The sequence below is a fragment of the Aythya marila genome (assembly GCF_965140915.1).
Source record: "Aythya marila genome assembly, chromosome: 1".
Classification (NCBI taxonomy): Eukaryota; Metazoa; Chordata; class Aves; order Anseriformes; family Anatidae; genus Aythya; species Aythya marila.
Window position 1 is genome coordinate 96,831,096 of NC_139042.1, and position 13,489 is coordinate 96,844,584.

At 42.1% G+C, this 13,489-nt stretch overlaps 1 protein-coding gene across 2 annotated transcripts; it reads right to left on the bottom strand.

Annotated features, from left to right (window-relative positions):
* Nucleotides 1-2,381: 2,381 nt before the first annotated feature.
* Nucleotides 2,382-9,867, bottom strand: HSPA13 (heat shock protein family A (Hsp70) member 13). Of its 2 annotated transcripts, none has more exons than XM_082766660.1 (5): nucleotides 9,756-9,867; nucleotides 9,196-9,519; nucleotides 8,107-8,253; nucleotides 7,400-7,567; nucleotides 2,382-5,879 (listed from the first exon to the last, which is right to left on the bottom strand). In XM_082766660.1, exons 1-5 carry the CDS (start codon nucleotides 9,778-9,780, stop codon nucleotides 5,209-5,211), a joined length of 1,335 nt encoding a protein of 444 aa, XP_082622786.1. In that variant the 5' UTR covers nucleotides 9,781-9,867; the 3' UTR covers nucleotides 2,382-5,208. The 2 variants fall into 2 exon arrangements, with proteins under 2 accessions (XP_082622786.1, XP_082622785.1); XM_082766659.1 differs by having other exon boundaries at nucleotides 8,107-8,320; nucleotides 9,179-9,519.
* Between the last annotated feature and the right edge of the window lie 3,622 nt (nucleotides 9,868-13,489).

The following is a 13,489-nucleotide window of genomic DNA, read 5'->3' on the forward strand; positions in this document are numbered from 1 at the left end:
CAGGTTTGCTTATTGTATGAACAGAGAGGCAAATCTCCCTTGTTGCTGGTTTTTAGGACATACATATTTATTTGCTTCGGTAATAGCAAATAATTTTGCTATAATTTTGGTAATAATTTTATTTGCTTATACTTTGGTAATTCTTGCGGCAACAAACTTGCCATTTTAAGTTGATTTTTATGTTGACTGTGATTTTGAATAAAATGAAAAACAATTTCAAACAGCTGAAAAACATGTAAACATAATTGAACATTACAAAACCAGATTGTGAAAGAATCCCATGAAAATGGGGTCAGGCGCAGCTATTTGCTAGTAGATCTTAATGCAAACCTCAATACTAAAAGCTGCACAAAAGGTTATGCATACTTAAAGTGTCAGTTAACCATGCCTGTGTTTCCGTAGGCCTTTTTTACTACACATCCTAAGACTCTTCAAATTGAATAGCAACAGTGGGGAGGAATGGGTTAAAAGCAGAAGAGGATGGGATGAGACCTGCAAACTGGTGAGGAGGATTGAAAACATGCTCAAGTGAACCTTGCAGCTGTGATGACAAAGCGTGGAGAGTAGGAAAACACGTCTCATACCTACTGCTGTTAATCCTGTGTGTTTGACAAGCAGCGCATCCATGTACAGATAACACGGGTGTTTGGTAGACTCAGAGACCCTGTCGGACATGCTTGAGCTCCCTGCCTTGGGACAGAGATCAAAGCACAGTGGTAAACTATGCCTGTGTGAACCCTTGATACATAAATAGACGTCAACAGTAGGCCTGTGATCCTCTAGCATGGGCTGAGTTTAGCGGTGCCTTCATCCCTGGGTGTGCACCTCTGCCCAGGTGCTGCTTTGGGGATCCCCTGTGGCTGCCCAGGTAACATAAACATACTCTTTGCATTTCAGCCCTGGGTCTGTGGGCATCCCTGGTGTCGGCTGGTGCTGACTCACACCACCAACTGCAAACTTGGGTTTGCTTACTTCAAAAGGTGAGGAGAAAGGAGGGAGACTTTCTGAAGAGATTTCCTCAGAGATGTGGTTCTACTAGAGTGAAGGTGAAAAAAAACAAAACAAAAAAAACTTCTCTATGCTTTCCTGACAGCAAAATAAAACAAAGTCTTCCTATATTTAAGACAGTACTGCTTAGTTTAATTGGCTACAAAACACAACTAAATATACTACAGCTTGCAGAAAGCTATTAGGAGAATATAATGATTTTAGAACCCATTAGGAACAACCCAAACCAGGTAATTAGAGTTTTCTGACAGTTCTAGAGAGACAAAGTTTCTCAGGAGAGAGAACAGCTGTTTGCTTTTCATCTTCTTTTCCTCTTTTCTCCACCTGAGGCCAGCAGTGGCTTTCCCATAGAGCAAAACCCTCCATCCAAATATTTAATTTCTTTCACCACAACATTTAAAGTGCCCTGGGCAGGCTCTTCTTGGGTCCTCATCTCTTATCCACCTTCATACCTCCCACCAAACCCATCCTTTCCTAGAAGAATCGGAGGAGGAACTGGAAATGACCAAAATGGGTGCTATTTGTCAACAGGTAAGCATATTTTAGGCTTTATGCTAGCATAGGTAAAAACCAACTCCTTTTACAAGGTGCACAGAAAATAGTCTGAGGGCTTGCATCAGTGTGTGGTAATTTTACTCAGGTGGAGAGATTTCTATACTTACTGGTGGACTGGTATTTGGAGAAAGCTGCAGAAAGAGTAATTGTTAAGTCTGAGAGAAAACAGCTTTAGGGTAGACAGGAAAAGTTGATTTGCAGCAGGAGCATCACCCAGGGTCTGCAACCTCTACTGTCACCGCAAGTCAGATGTCAAAGACAGAGATTAACTCTAACAAATGAAGAAGGAGCACGTGGCTCTGGTGGACGTTCCCTGGGTCCAGCCTGCAGCTGCTGACCAACACAGGGAAGGTCTGTTTCTGCCCCGTGTCCTGTGATTAAGGAGGCAAAATCCAAGGAGCATAAGAGTAAGAGTGGTGGGAGCTGCTGCCACTCCCACAGGAGCAAGGTCATCATCACTGCTTGGCCCCCTCTTTCCCTTCGATTAGGGTTTTGTGACTTATTAGCATTTCTGCATCCCTCCCAGTCACTCCTTGCTTTTCCTTGTACCAACATGCAATATTTTTTTCTCAGTTCTGTTCATCCACCCAAAGTTGTAGCTTCAAGAGCCAGAGATTTTTCCTTCCCACCCCAGTTCCTAATATTCTACTGCATCTCTTCTTAGAAATTTCTTAGAAATGATCTGTCACTCCAGGCTGTAGAAACCCCTTGACAAAGTGGAAGATTATAATCTTATCCTCTAAGCTCCAAAGGAATTCAAGGAAGAAATAAAGAAATAGTGCTGTTAAAATATTTCCCCGATAAATTGAGACAACAGATTGAAAGGACAGAAAATGCTTTTAATAAAAACATTTTAAAAGGTTACTTATAAAATGCATTTCATCATCTGCACTTAGAAACAGGAACATACAATTAGTGAGGCATCTTGCACTTTCAGCATTTCAACTCACAACACAAGCTTCTAGCTATATAGATTTGTTACACATCTAACACCACAGGCAACCATAGTCAGACTTCAAGGACAGTTTGTAGAAAAATTTCAGCCTTCAAATACCAAGTTGTTTAAACAGAGACTTTTGCTAAGCAATATGTGTACATACCTGGAAGTGTCCGTTTAGTACAGTGTTCTACTTATCTAAAATGTGATGGTTTGTGCCAGAATACAGTACTAAGATCAAATAAATAACTTGACCACAGAATTCAGAAGACAGTTATCTAATAAATAAGGATGCAGTATGAGATATCCAATGTACAGTGACTTATTTACTAAAAAAAGTATATTGAAATCTGAACAAATAAATACCCTTTTGTGAATTTTTCACAAGTAAACAACATCCCCTTCCCTTGCGATTCCCAGATTAACACCAAAGGTTGCTTTTAATTATTAAACTCCTCCATACTAAAGGATTATGCTAAAGAAAAAAAATAATTTATTTGCATGTAAGAGCTTAACAGTTTGAAGTTACTCCCACACTTCTCCGTAACTTGTCCAGAAATTGCAAAAATCTTTTAATTTTAGCTCAATTGCAACATTTCAATGCACTGTATAAAATGAACAGCTGCATAAAGAACAACAGAATTACTGAACACCTACTAGAACTCCAGTACACTTTGACATGAATTTTTAGCAGGATAGAAAAAAGGCCACAATGACTCCAAATATTTTGGAATATATGCTGAATTATGTATATACACATGTATGTCTGCAACGCAAAGGCCCCAAACAGCAACTGCATGTGAGAACTGTACTGTATATTGGCATTCATCCATGATTTCACTGAAGAGACTTCAACTCAAGAATTTTAGTTATGCTCACCATCCCTTAGCACCCACTTTCTTTAATAAATGTATTCAAAAGAAAATTCATACAGTATCACATTAGTGTGATGTCCCATACAGATGTAAAGGCAGGGTCATTCTCAAATAGATAGAATGATTGAAAAAAATCCTCAAGAATTCACTTTGGTTTTCAACCCAGTGAAGTTAAACAGATGTTAGCAATATTGTGAGAGCCTTCTGTGAATTTAAATAATACTGAAGGAATTGTTGCATGCAACTAAGATTCAATTTAAGCAGTTTTTAATAGGATTACTTCAAACATATGTTTAGAGTATAGCTATTCAAACAGTTGCATCCGCATAATTGAGAAGGCAGCGCTGTAGATCAGGTCTACTGCCAGGAGAACAATAAACCTATCTTAAAATGGTTATAGTTAAGCTGTAGATCTATAAGCCCCACAGTTTATATCTTGGCACACTTAACACAATTATTTTTGAAGCATTAAAAAATCCTTAGATCACCTGTTACTAGACCTTACCTGATTAAGACTGTGTTGATGGATGAAGAGACAAGTCTTACCTGAATGAAGTGTTTTCACTGCAGAGTTCTAAACATAAATTCATCTGGCCCTTTCAGTATTAACTCTCCATAAAAAGCAGAACTGTCACCAAGTTTTTGTATCAACTTTGTTTTCTTCCATGAGTTTGCTAGATAGGTGGGTGGCAAAGTATTTGCCGCTACCTTAAATCCTGAGTTATAGGCTCTGCTTCCTTCACAAAAGAACAGCTACAATCTCTAATCTACCTTCAGTTTAGAGGGGGGATATGACAAAACTTAAATCAGAGATACAACCTATCCAAAGTATAAAATCGGATGAATTTGCACTTACTAAAGGAACTAGACTTCATCCACATCGTCCCTTCTGCCCCACACTTTCTCTCTGACAACAGCACAGCTGGGAGGTATTCAAGGGGAAAGACATCACACATCAGGAAGTGTGCAACAATAAAATTCATATTGGTCAAATTTAAGGGAATATATACAGATGTAACTTTAAGATGACTAAAAATAAAATTCTACAATTTTCAAATAAGATGGGGAGAGGTATAAAGAGTTGATGATATGCACTTGTTCCCTGTTGAGAACGTAAGTGGTATGACAGCAGCAACTATGTGTTAACCATCATGAACAGATCACAAAGTTAGCCCTTGGATACACACTAAGTAACTGTACATTAGCAAGAGCTAAATTTCTTAGCTTGGCGTGACAAACATCAGGCAATAACTTGCCACTTGATTTCAGTAATACCATTATGCTGTTATAAACAGCAGAAGAATCAACTGAATGCGTAAATCTCATTCAAGCTGCAACATGCCTTTGAGCATTTAGGAACCTTTCTAAAATGACTCAATTTAATAAATAGATTTAAGCTCAAGACTACTAGTGCTATGTGCATTAACACTGCTTCACATTCTTCCAAGGTAAATATACTTGATGTGGGAACACCTACAACATAATGCCATGTTACTTCTAAGCTTTGGTCACATTCTCTTTATATTTAATTTTTCAAACACCAGTTCAGGATTTGCTAATAAAATTTAGCAAGAAGATGTGGGTCTTATTCATCATTAGCATTTTCATCCTATATCCAGTGTACAAGTGAACACAGGACACTTCCGAATTTTGAAAACCACACGTACCTTTAAAGTAACATCTAGTTTTAACACAGGCATCCAGCAGCATGAACTGGAAGTGATTAAAAAAATGAGTATTATATGGCTAAGATTAGGCTCCGCTGCCAGTCAAATAAGTACGCACCATCAGGGTATGCTTTTGGAGAGATGGAATGCAATGGGAAAGAGTTTCTTAATTAAAATTAGTCTTCCGTAAATGCTTATTAGGAATTTCTATAGCACTGACTTGGAGAGGCCAGGACCCACCAACAATTCCTGCTTGGATAGCTACACCCATTACAACTGCTAAATCAGGGTCTACAGAGGTGTTAGGTTCCTTCCCAAAGAAATCCCGAATAACTTTGCGTATTTTAGGAATCCGGGTAGAGCCCCCAACTAACACAATTTCATCCACTTCGGCTTTGTGTAGGTGGCCTTCCTTCAACACTTGTTCAATGGGCACAAGAATCTTCTCAAAAAGGTCCTCATTCAATACTTCAAATAGTTTCCTAGAGATTTCTCTTTCAAACACAACTTTGACAAAGTTGCTTTCTCCATTTGAAGCATCTCCAAGATCTTCCAGGTCTTTTGTTTTCTGTGAAGGCTTGCCTTTATGAACAGCATTTTGTTTTACCTCACCTTCTGGAAGTTCTTTTGTAAGCTTTGTTTCTGGCATAGTCAACAACACCCGTAACGTAGATGCCTCATGAACTGTCAAATTTAATTTAACTGCTTCCACAGCTTGTCTGAGGCGATGTATTTCTTCTTTTCTTGATGGCAGAGAACCATATTTTTGATGGAGCTGATCATATAAATGCTGCATCAACCTCTGATTAAAATCCTGTCCTCCAAGTTTGTTGTTACCTAAAACATCAGAACAGAGAGCAGACACATCACCTTCTAAACTTCAGCAAGCAGCATGCGTCTTCTTGTACCGGGAGATGGTACTCAAGGGCTAAAACAATGATACTAAGACCGTAAGCACTGAGCAAGAGCTCAGAGAACTGGGGAAATAGGCATAATTAATGTTCTACTGAAGAATACATGATGGATAATCATTTCCAGTTTTTTTATTTATCAGCTACTTTGGAATCTATCCCTGTCAACATTTTTCCCTGGAACTGCCCTGTTAAGCTGTAACAGGAAAAAAAAAAAAAAACACAAAACAAAGTTGTTATCTCAATGGGAGTGTTCTCTGCAGACATAAATACGTAACAAAAAAAGTCTGTAGCTAGTTGCCTGTCACTGAAGTGCAGCATCTCACAGCAAATTGTTTTCCCAGCTAAAATTCCTAGAGTGTTTTAATTTCTCTGCTCCAAATTGTCTTTTCTATTAGCAGCTACCAGAGTGCAGCATTACAGGAGTTAGTTCGAACATTTTCAAGTTACTCAGTGGCTTTATGCATTCACATGAAAAACAAGGTACTATTAAAGTAGATGGATATACTCTGAAAAAAAGCAGAAAAATGATGAAATGCAAACAGTGAGCTTCAAGCTCTATTTACAGGTATATCTTACATTAGCCTTCAGAGAGAGAGAACTACTCTGTATAGCCAGTTTCATTCTGAAAGTTTCACATAATAACTCACATAATTTCACCTAATTGTTCATGCTTTCCATTAAACAGATTTTTAAAAATACCCTGCCAGTTTTCATCTATGTTGAACAGTATTCTCAACGTTTCCACCTCCTTTTTATGATTGAAAAGAGGAATTCACTTAATGGACATCCATCCAAATGAATCAGAATGAAGTAGCTGAGTACTTTTTGTTGTTCCACTCTTACTGGGCAGAGCTGCAGCTGACATTAAAACTTATTCCAGGCAACACTGAAAGTAGCACTGCATCTCCGACCTGTCTGAATCCAGGTCACCCACTAAGCAGTTGCCTAGTCACTCCAGTTTTACTAAATATTGCTTGTTTCCAGAACTCTTTGCCAAGTGACAAATCATTTTGGCATATATGTATTAAAAAATGCTTCTAGGTTAATAGAACACACAGTTTCCAAAGCCTACACAACCAGGCTGGAGCTAATTGCAAAACAAGGACATTCCAAAGTACCTATCAACAATTCAGTAAACACCCTCGGCTCAGACAAAGGTAACAAAGCTTTATAACAGAGCAGTTGTCATATACAGCAGCACTTGTACTAGTAGGCACAAAAATCAACAGCTACAGATAAAACTAATCCACAATGATTAGTGGCCAGCTAAAAACTGAATCTCTCTTAACTGGTGAAAGGAGTTGTAAACCTAGTTTTATGTGAAGGGCAGTTGAGAACTCTTTGTGAGAGTGCTATGTTTTAAATAACTTCCCTATTGGTGACTTCTGGTGCAGCCTTCTCTTCTTCCCACTACCCCCTGAGAAAGTAAAGCATTTTTCTCACCTGCCATGGCTCGCGTGAGGAACATCCCTCCCTGCTTGTTCAACAGAGACACATCCAAAGTTCCTCCACCCAAATCCACCACCAGAACGTTAAACACATCAGCTTTGTGCAGTCCATAAGCCATAGCTGCAGCTGTGGGTTCGTTGATTACTCTCAAGACTTCTAGCCCTAAAAAGTGCAAAGCAACAGTCACAGACTTTAAAAAAAAAAAAAAAAAAAAAAAGTAGTTTTCACATTGCAGCATTTGCCATTAGCTATTTTGAACTAAACTTAAGCGAAACACGAAGGTAAAACAGTTTCTATCAAGTATTATTGCTTAGAAAACTCTTTTCCTTATTTAAGCCTAACTACTTCAGTGTCATGATGAATGCATGAATCACGATCTGCCCAAACATGTTTTCTCCATTCTAAGATTTATTTCAGAACCTTTTATTTGTGTATAAGTTATGTCCAAGGGTGCTCTGTATATTCTATTTATAGATTACCAAAAATACTATTTTCCTTAAGTAAAATTAGTTCTTCTAGCTACCTGTATTTGCATTAGTCTACTGCATCTGTTGGTACTCAAGAGCTCTATGCTATTCCTCACAATTGCTAGCAGTCATTAAAAAACAAGAACAAAAAAACACAGCCTTTACTGTTAGTGAAATAAATCTGAAGATAACCTTAAGGCTCCACAAAAGAAAGTGCTGTGATAGAGACATCACCTGCAAGGTTAGCTGCCTTAACAGTAGCATTCCGTTGCCTTTCATCAAACTCTGCTGGCACAGAGATGACTGCCTTCGAAACGGGCATGCCAAGATGGTCTTCTGCCATTCTCTTCAATTTCAGTAGCAGCTGAGAGCCAATATGCTCTGGAGTGACATGAAAGGTTTCGTTAGTTGTCACAGAAAATTCAGCTGATCCACCATTGTTGAAAATCTAGGAGGAAAGAGCAACACAGCCCATTGGTAACGTTTATTCTTTGATTGTGAGTACTATGCAAAACCTGCAACATAAGGGGTCGGAGTACTGAGTACTGACAACTCCTTTGACCAGGTAAGATGCACTAAAAAAAGTTAAGACTTAGCAACTACATCATCAACTTTAATGTTATGTGACACAACAACACCTTCAGTGATGAAAGTAATGCTTTTTTTAATCATTAAATTTACTCTACTGATAAACCTGCCCACAAGTTCTTTGTTGCAAAAGGAAGCAAGCAGGCCGGTATTGGAACTGTTCTTAACAAGAATACAGACTGTTTGCAGTAGCTGAAATTTAGTCTCTTTACAGAAAATACTTCACCATAGCACCATCCTAAATGGATACAATATTCTTTTTTTTTTTTTTTTTTTTTGTAGATAACAGCTCTCAAGATCTGTTGCTTGTCAATTTAGCGCTAAGAAGTACTAGGGAAAAATACACTGGGACAGAAAATATGTTGACTTTTAGACTTCTTTTTCCCCCTTTTTATCTCAGAGCAAAATGAAACTTCATTAAAGAACAGAACTTCATGCTGAAGTTTGTACTTTAAAACAAAGGGTTGGAAAGTTACCCAGGAACACATTTTGTAGTAGGGGACAGGGTCCTCTGGAAAACCACTATCAGCTCTCATGCAGCAGTACACAACATACCCTGAGAAGGGAGGAGTAAACGCTGGTGGAAGTCTTACTGTTTCCAGGCCTATCAGATTTCGCCAAATGGCTCAGGGTCAGAGAACCTGGTCACTCGCTGGTTACTGATGGGAGTTTTGTACCTATTGCTGCTTGCAGAGAAGCGATGAAGACGGCTACTTACCTTAAACGGATACCTACTGCTTTCGCTTTCCAGTTCTTCCGAAGTGAACACCTTCCCGATGAATCTCTTTGCGTCGTATATGGTGTTCTGGGGGTTCGAGTCCGCCAGCTCCAGCCCGTCGTACCCCACGCGCACGCCGCTGCCGGTGAAGGCCACCACGCTGGGGATGCTGTGGCGCCCGTTCCCGTCCGCTATCACCTTCACCTGCCCCGTGCCGGGCAGAAAGACGCCGACGGAGCAGTACGTCGTGCCCAGATCGACCCCGATTACTTTGGGCGTGGGCATCGGCAGGTACTGCTGGGCGAGGTACCCGGCCAGCAGCAGCGCCAGCACGGCCGAGCCTGGGGCAGCGGGGGGGAAACAACAGCGCGGGGTGAGCGCCCAGGCCGGGCCGCCACACGCCGCGCCCCACGCAGCTGCGCTCCACGCCCCCAGCTCTGCTAGTTAGTTACGTACTACTTCACTTATTTATCATTACCAGATTTACTCACAGCCCCCCGGGAGCACTCCCCAGCGCCCCGCACCCCTCCCGCGAGGCGCCAAACCCAGCCCGGCCCCGGCCCGGCCCGGCCCGTACCCAGCACCGCCATCTGCCCCGCCATCGCTGCCTGCCGCACCGCCGCTCAGCGCCGACTGCTGACGGGTCCTTCCGGGCCGCGCCGCACGCCGGGACTTGTGGTCCGCGCGGCTCGCCCGCCCCGCCGATATGTACCTGCTGTCCCGCGCGGGAGAACTACAGCTCCCAGGAGGCGCTGCGGCGCGCCTCCTTCCGGCCGATGGGAGCTGCCTCTGCTCGGCGGCAGCGGAGGGGAGGAGCGAGGAGCTAGCGGGGGCGGCCCCGCCCGCGCATGCGCGTCCCGGCTGCAGGTGCTGTTGGCTCCTGACTCTGCCGCTCGCCCCATCCCTGGCGCCCCCAGGCATGGGGAGATGCAGAACCTGCACCGGTCCCCAGGTGCTTACTAAGCACAGGCTGCTTCTGCGTACCAACAGTGACACCACTTCACAGCAAAAAGCACACACACCCCGTGTTTATTGCCAACACCGTCATGGTGTCACGGCTTGCTCTGTGCATGCGAAGGTGGAAACTCCTTGGTGAGGGAGGCGGAAGCTAACCCGCCTCGGTGATGCATGGCCTGGCTGGTTTTCTAGTTACATATCTAATGGCTTTTCCAGGCATTGGAGTTGCAGACCTCAGTCACGCCTGTTTAAGTGGCACCGTTGTGAAAGTGGTCATTCTGGGGTTATTTAAGAGGGGGAAAACTTGTGAAGGTCGCTCACAGCGTTTCTTTGCTCATATGACTCAATAGATGGCACTTCGTATTTCTTGCAACTGCCAATGGTAAGCAGGCAAAATGAATGGATTTAGTGAAAACGGCATATGCTGAAACTGGGGGTTGCTGATAATTTTGATATTTGGTAGTAAGCAGTGCCTTAGTACATAGGGACCATCTGAAATCTCCCACTTCTGAAGGCTGACATGGACAGATGTTTGTTAAAAATACTGTGACAAAACCTCATTTTGGAGATTTCATCCTTTCTAAAGCATAGGCCGGGCTTTGTTGTTATCCTCAAGGTTAAAACTGAGAGGCATTGGGATCACTTGAGCAGGTACATGCTGAAGGACAGAATTCACACATCCTCAGCCACAGAGCTTCCATCCCATTTGTTCAGAGTAAAGCTGCCCGGTCAATGCAGCGTGTCAGTAAAGCTTCCCTACCTACTCCAGCTCCCCAGAGGCCTCTCTGATCCCTGCAGAATTACACAGCACAGGCCACCTGCCTGGGAGTCAAACCAAGGAGAGCCTCGTTGCTCACTGCAGCAAGCATATTGCACCAGAAACTTCTTCAGGAGACACCTTCCTCCTTGTAGCTGTTTTCAGCTTTTGTGTAATTGAAGGCTGAATCCAGCCTATTTACTCTGTAGTCCCTTGACTGCGACATTTGATCTTCAGCACTAGTGCTCAGACAAAGTCCCAAAGTGCCTCATTTTTCTCCTACATCTTTTCCATGACATATCAGGGCCTGCTCATGGATACTTCTGCATCTACAGAAAGATGCCTGACTTCTCATGCATCTGCAAAATAGGCAGAAATAGTCCTAAAGGGTTTGTGTTTGTTTTCTGGGGCAACAAAGAAAGGGAAACAAAGGCAGGCCTGTTTGTTTGTTTGATTGTTTCTAAAATGTTATATTTTAGCCATATCCCTGTAATGGAAGGAAGGTACTGCCTGTACCTCAGTTTTTGACATACTCACCTGAAAATGGGCAATACAAGCTCAGACCCCTACAACTCCTTTTAAAAAGCCTGTCACTGTGATAAAGCTAGCTTCCCTGGATGTGGCAGAATTAGGGTGGATGAGGCTCTATGGTGACTTGCACTACTACAAGTGAACACTCTCTGGTATATTTGCTGATTTGGTTGTCCGTGGGGGCTCTGCTGCTGCACAGATAAATTCTTGGTGACCACGCATCTGGCCCTCAACATTACCTGCCACTGATTTGAGCAGAAGGTAGACATGTAACTACCCACCTCAGGGCCAAGTGCCTGCTTATGCTTATTAGTACATCTATTCACTCTGATAGTAAGCTTTTTAAAGCATTTCAAAAGGTTTGGGGGCATTAATTTCCTTCAAGGGGATAATGTTTTTCCCCGGTGCTTTGATAGGTGGAGGTAAACATGTTTATATCTACAAGTAGCTTGAGGGAGAGAATTATTCTTACGATGTATGAGCAGAGGTTGGTTTGACAACAGTCTCCCATCAGATAGGAACAGGTATCTGCAGGAAAAACAAAACAAAACAAAACAAAACAAAACAAAACTGTTACACTGGGGAGCATTGCTGAAAACATAAACCTGTGATGTGTTAAACACAGTTCAAGTACTCATTGTGAGTGGAATCAAATAAAGCTTGTTTTCATTTCTAGAATGTTTTGCATCAGCTGTATTCCTGCACCTTGAGAAACGGGAATTGAGTTTGCAAAGCATCCTCTTTTCTGCTGTTGCACAGAACAGGGCTTCCTCTTCCTAGGGTTGACTCAGCAAGTGCTTTCTTCACTGCCTAAAATCATTCGCAAGCCAGTGTCCAAAACCAAAACACGGGGTGCTGGGGTATGATCAAAACACGGTTTGATCCCAGGAGCACAGTATGATCAAGCTGTGTGTTCCCACTGTGAAGCAGGAAAGGGAAGAGGGATTTGGATCCACTTTACAGGTAGCCAATGTTTCCTTGAGAAAGGAGACAAGTTATTTAAATGCTAAAATCTGAAATAACTTTTTTTTTTTTTTTTTTTTTTCTTAAGTAAAAGTGGGTTCTTAGCCTTGGTGCAATCACATAAGTAAAATTACAGAAAAGCAGAGAACTTCACTGATGGCTCCTCTACCTAATTAAAACATCGATTTTCTCCTGCTGTATCTGGTTGGGAAAGGGAAGGTTTTCACTAATGTCCAGTCTTCCTGTGACAGACAGTTCAATGCCAGGCAGTTGGAAGAGAAGTATAACCTTCAATTGAGATGCAAAAGTTTCCATTTAAATTCCCGAGTATAGCTAAAAGATTTCTTGCTCCTGCTGCCCGGCTGTTGTGTAGGAGGTGTGCGGGGAATCCTTAATTAGTTAGGAACCAGCTCTCCAGCTGGAGGTACCACAAGTTGCTTAGGGCTACTCGGAGATCAATAGCCAAAAAGAGGAGTGAGACAATGGCGCCAAGCTTCCAGCAGATGTCCCTGCTATGCAATAATGCTTTTTATATTTGACAGTAACCCGCAGATTCATAAAAAGCATATTAACCTTTTGCAATCGTTATCCAAATTCTTGTAAAGGCATAAGTCATGGAGATGGTGCCTCATTTTTCAGTGTAGTTTGTTTAATTCTCTTAACATCTCAATTTCACTGAACCCTTGTGAAATCATGTTGAGGTTAACAATGAAATTATTATTTCCCCTTTCATTAACACAGTTGCAGTGATAACAGTGTAATGTAACCCAGTAGCTGTCCAGTCTACAAGTGAGACGAGATTTTCACAAGTCTCTCTCCCACTTCTCTGCTTGAATTTCGGTTGGTCTGCACACAGGTAATGGCTTGCTATGGCATGAAAAAAATGCAGAGACCCATTTTATTTAAGGGACAAGACAGGCTTGGCCTGATAACTGCGAGCTTCTCTTTTTGCTTCACCACAGTGCTGTTCAGGGCCAACATTGCAAGGCCACCAGCTGAATGACTGCCAAGAGATCAGCTGTGTGGTCCCCAGCCACCAGCAGCCTGGTTTAGGGGGCCTGAATCTTGGCGTGGATTCATGTTGAGGTCTGGAGCAAATCACT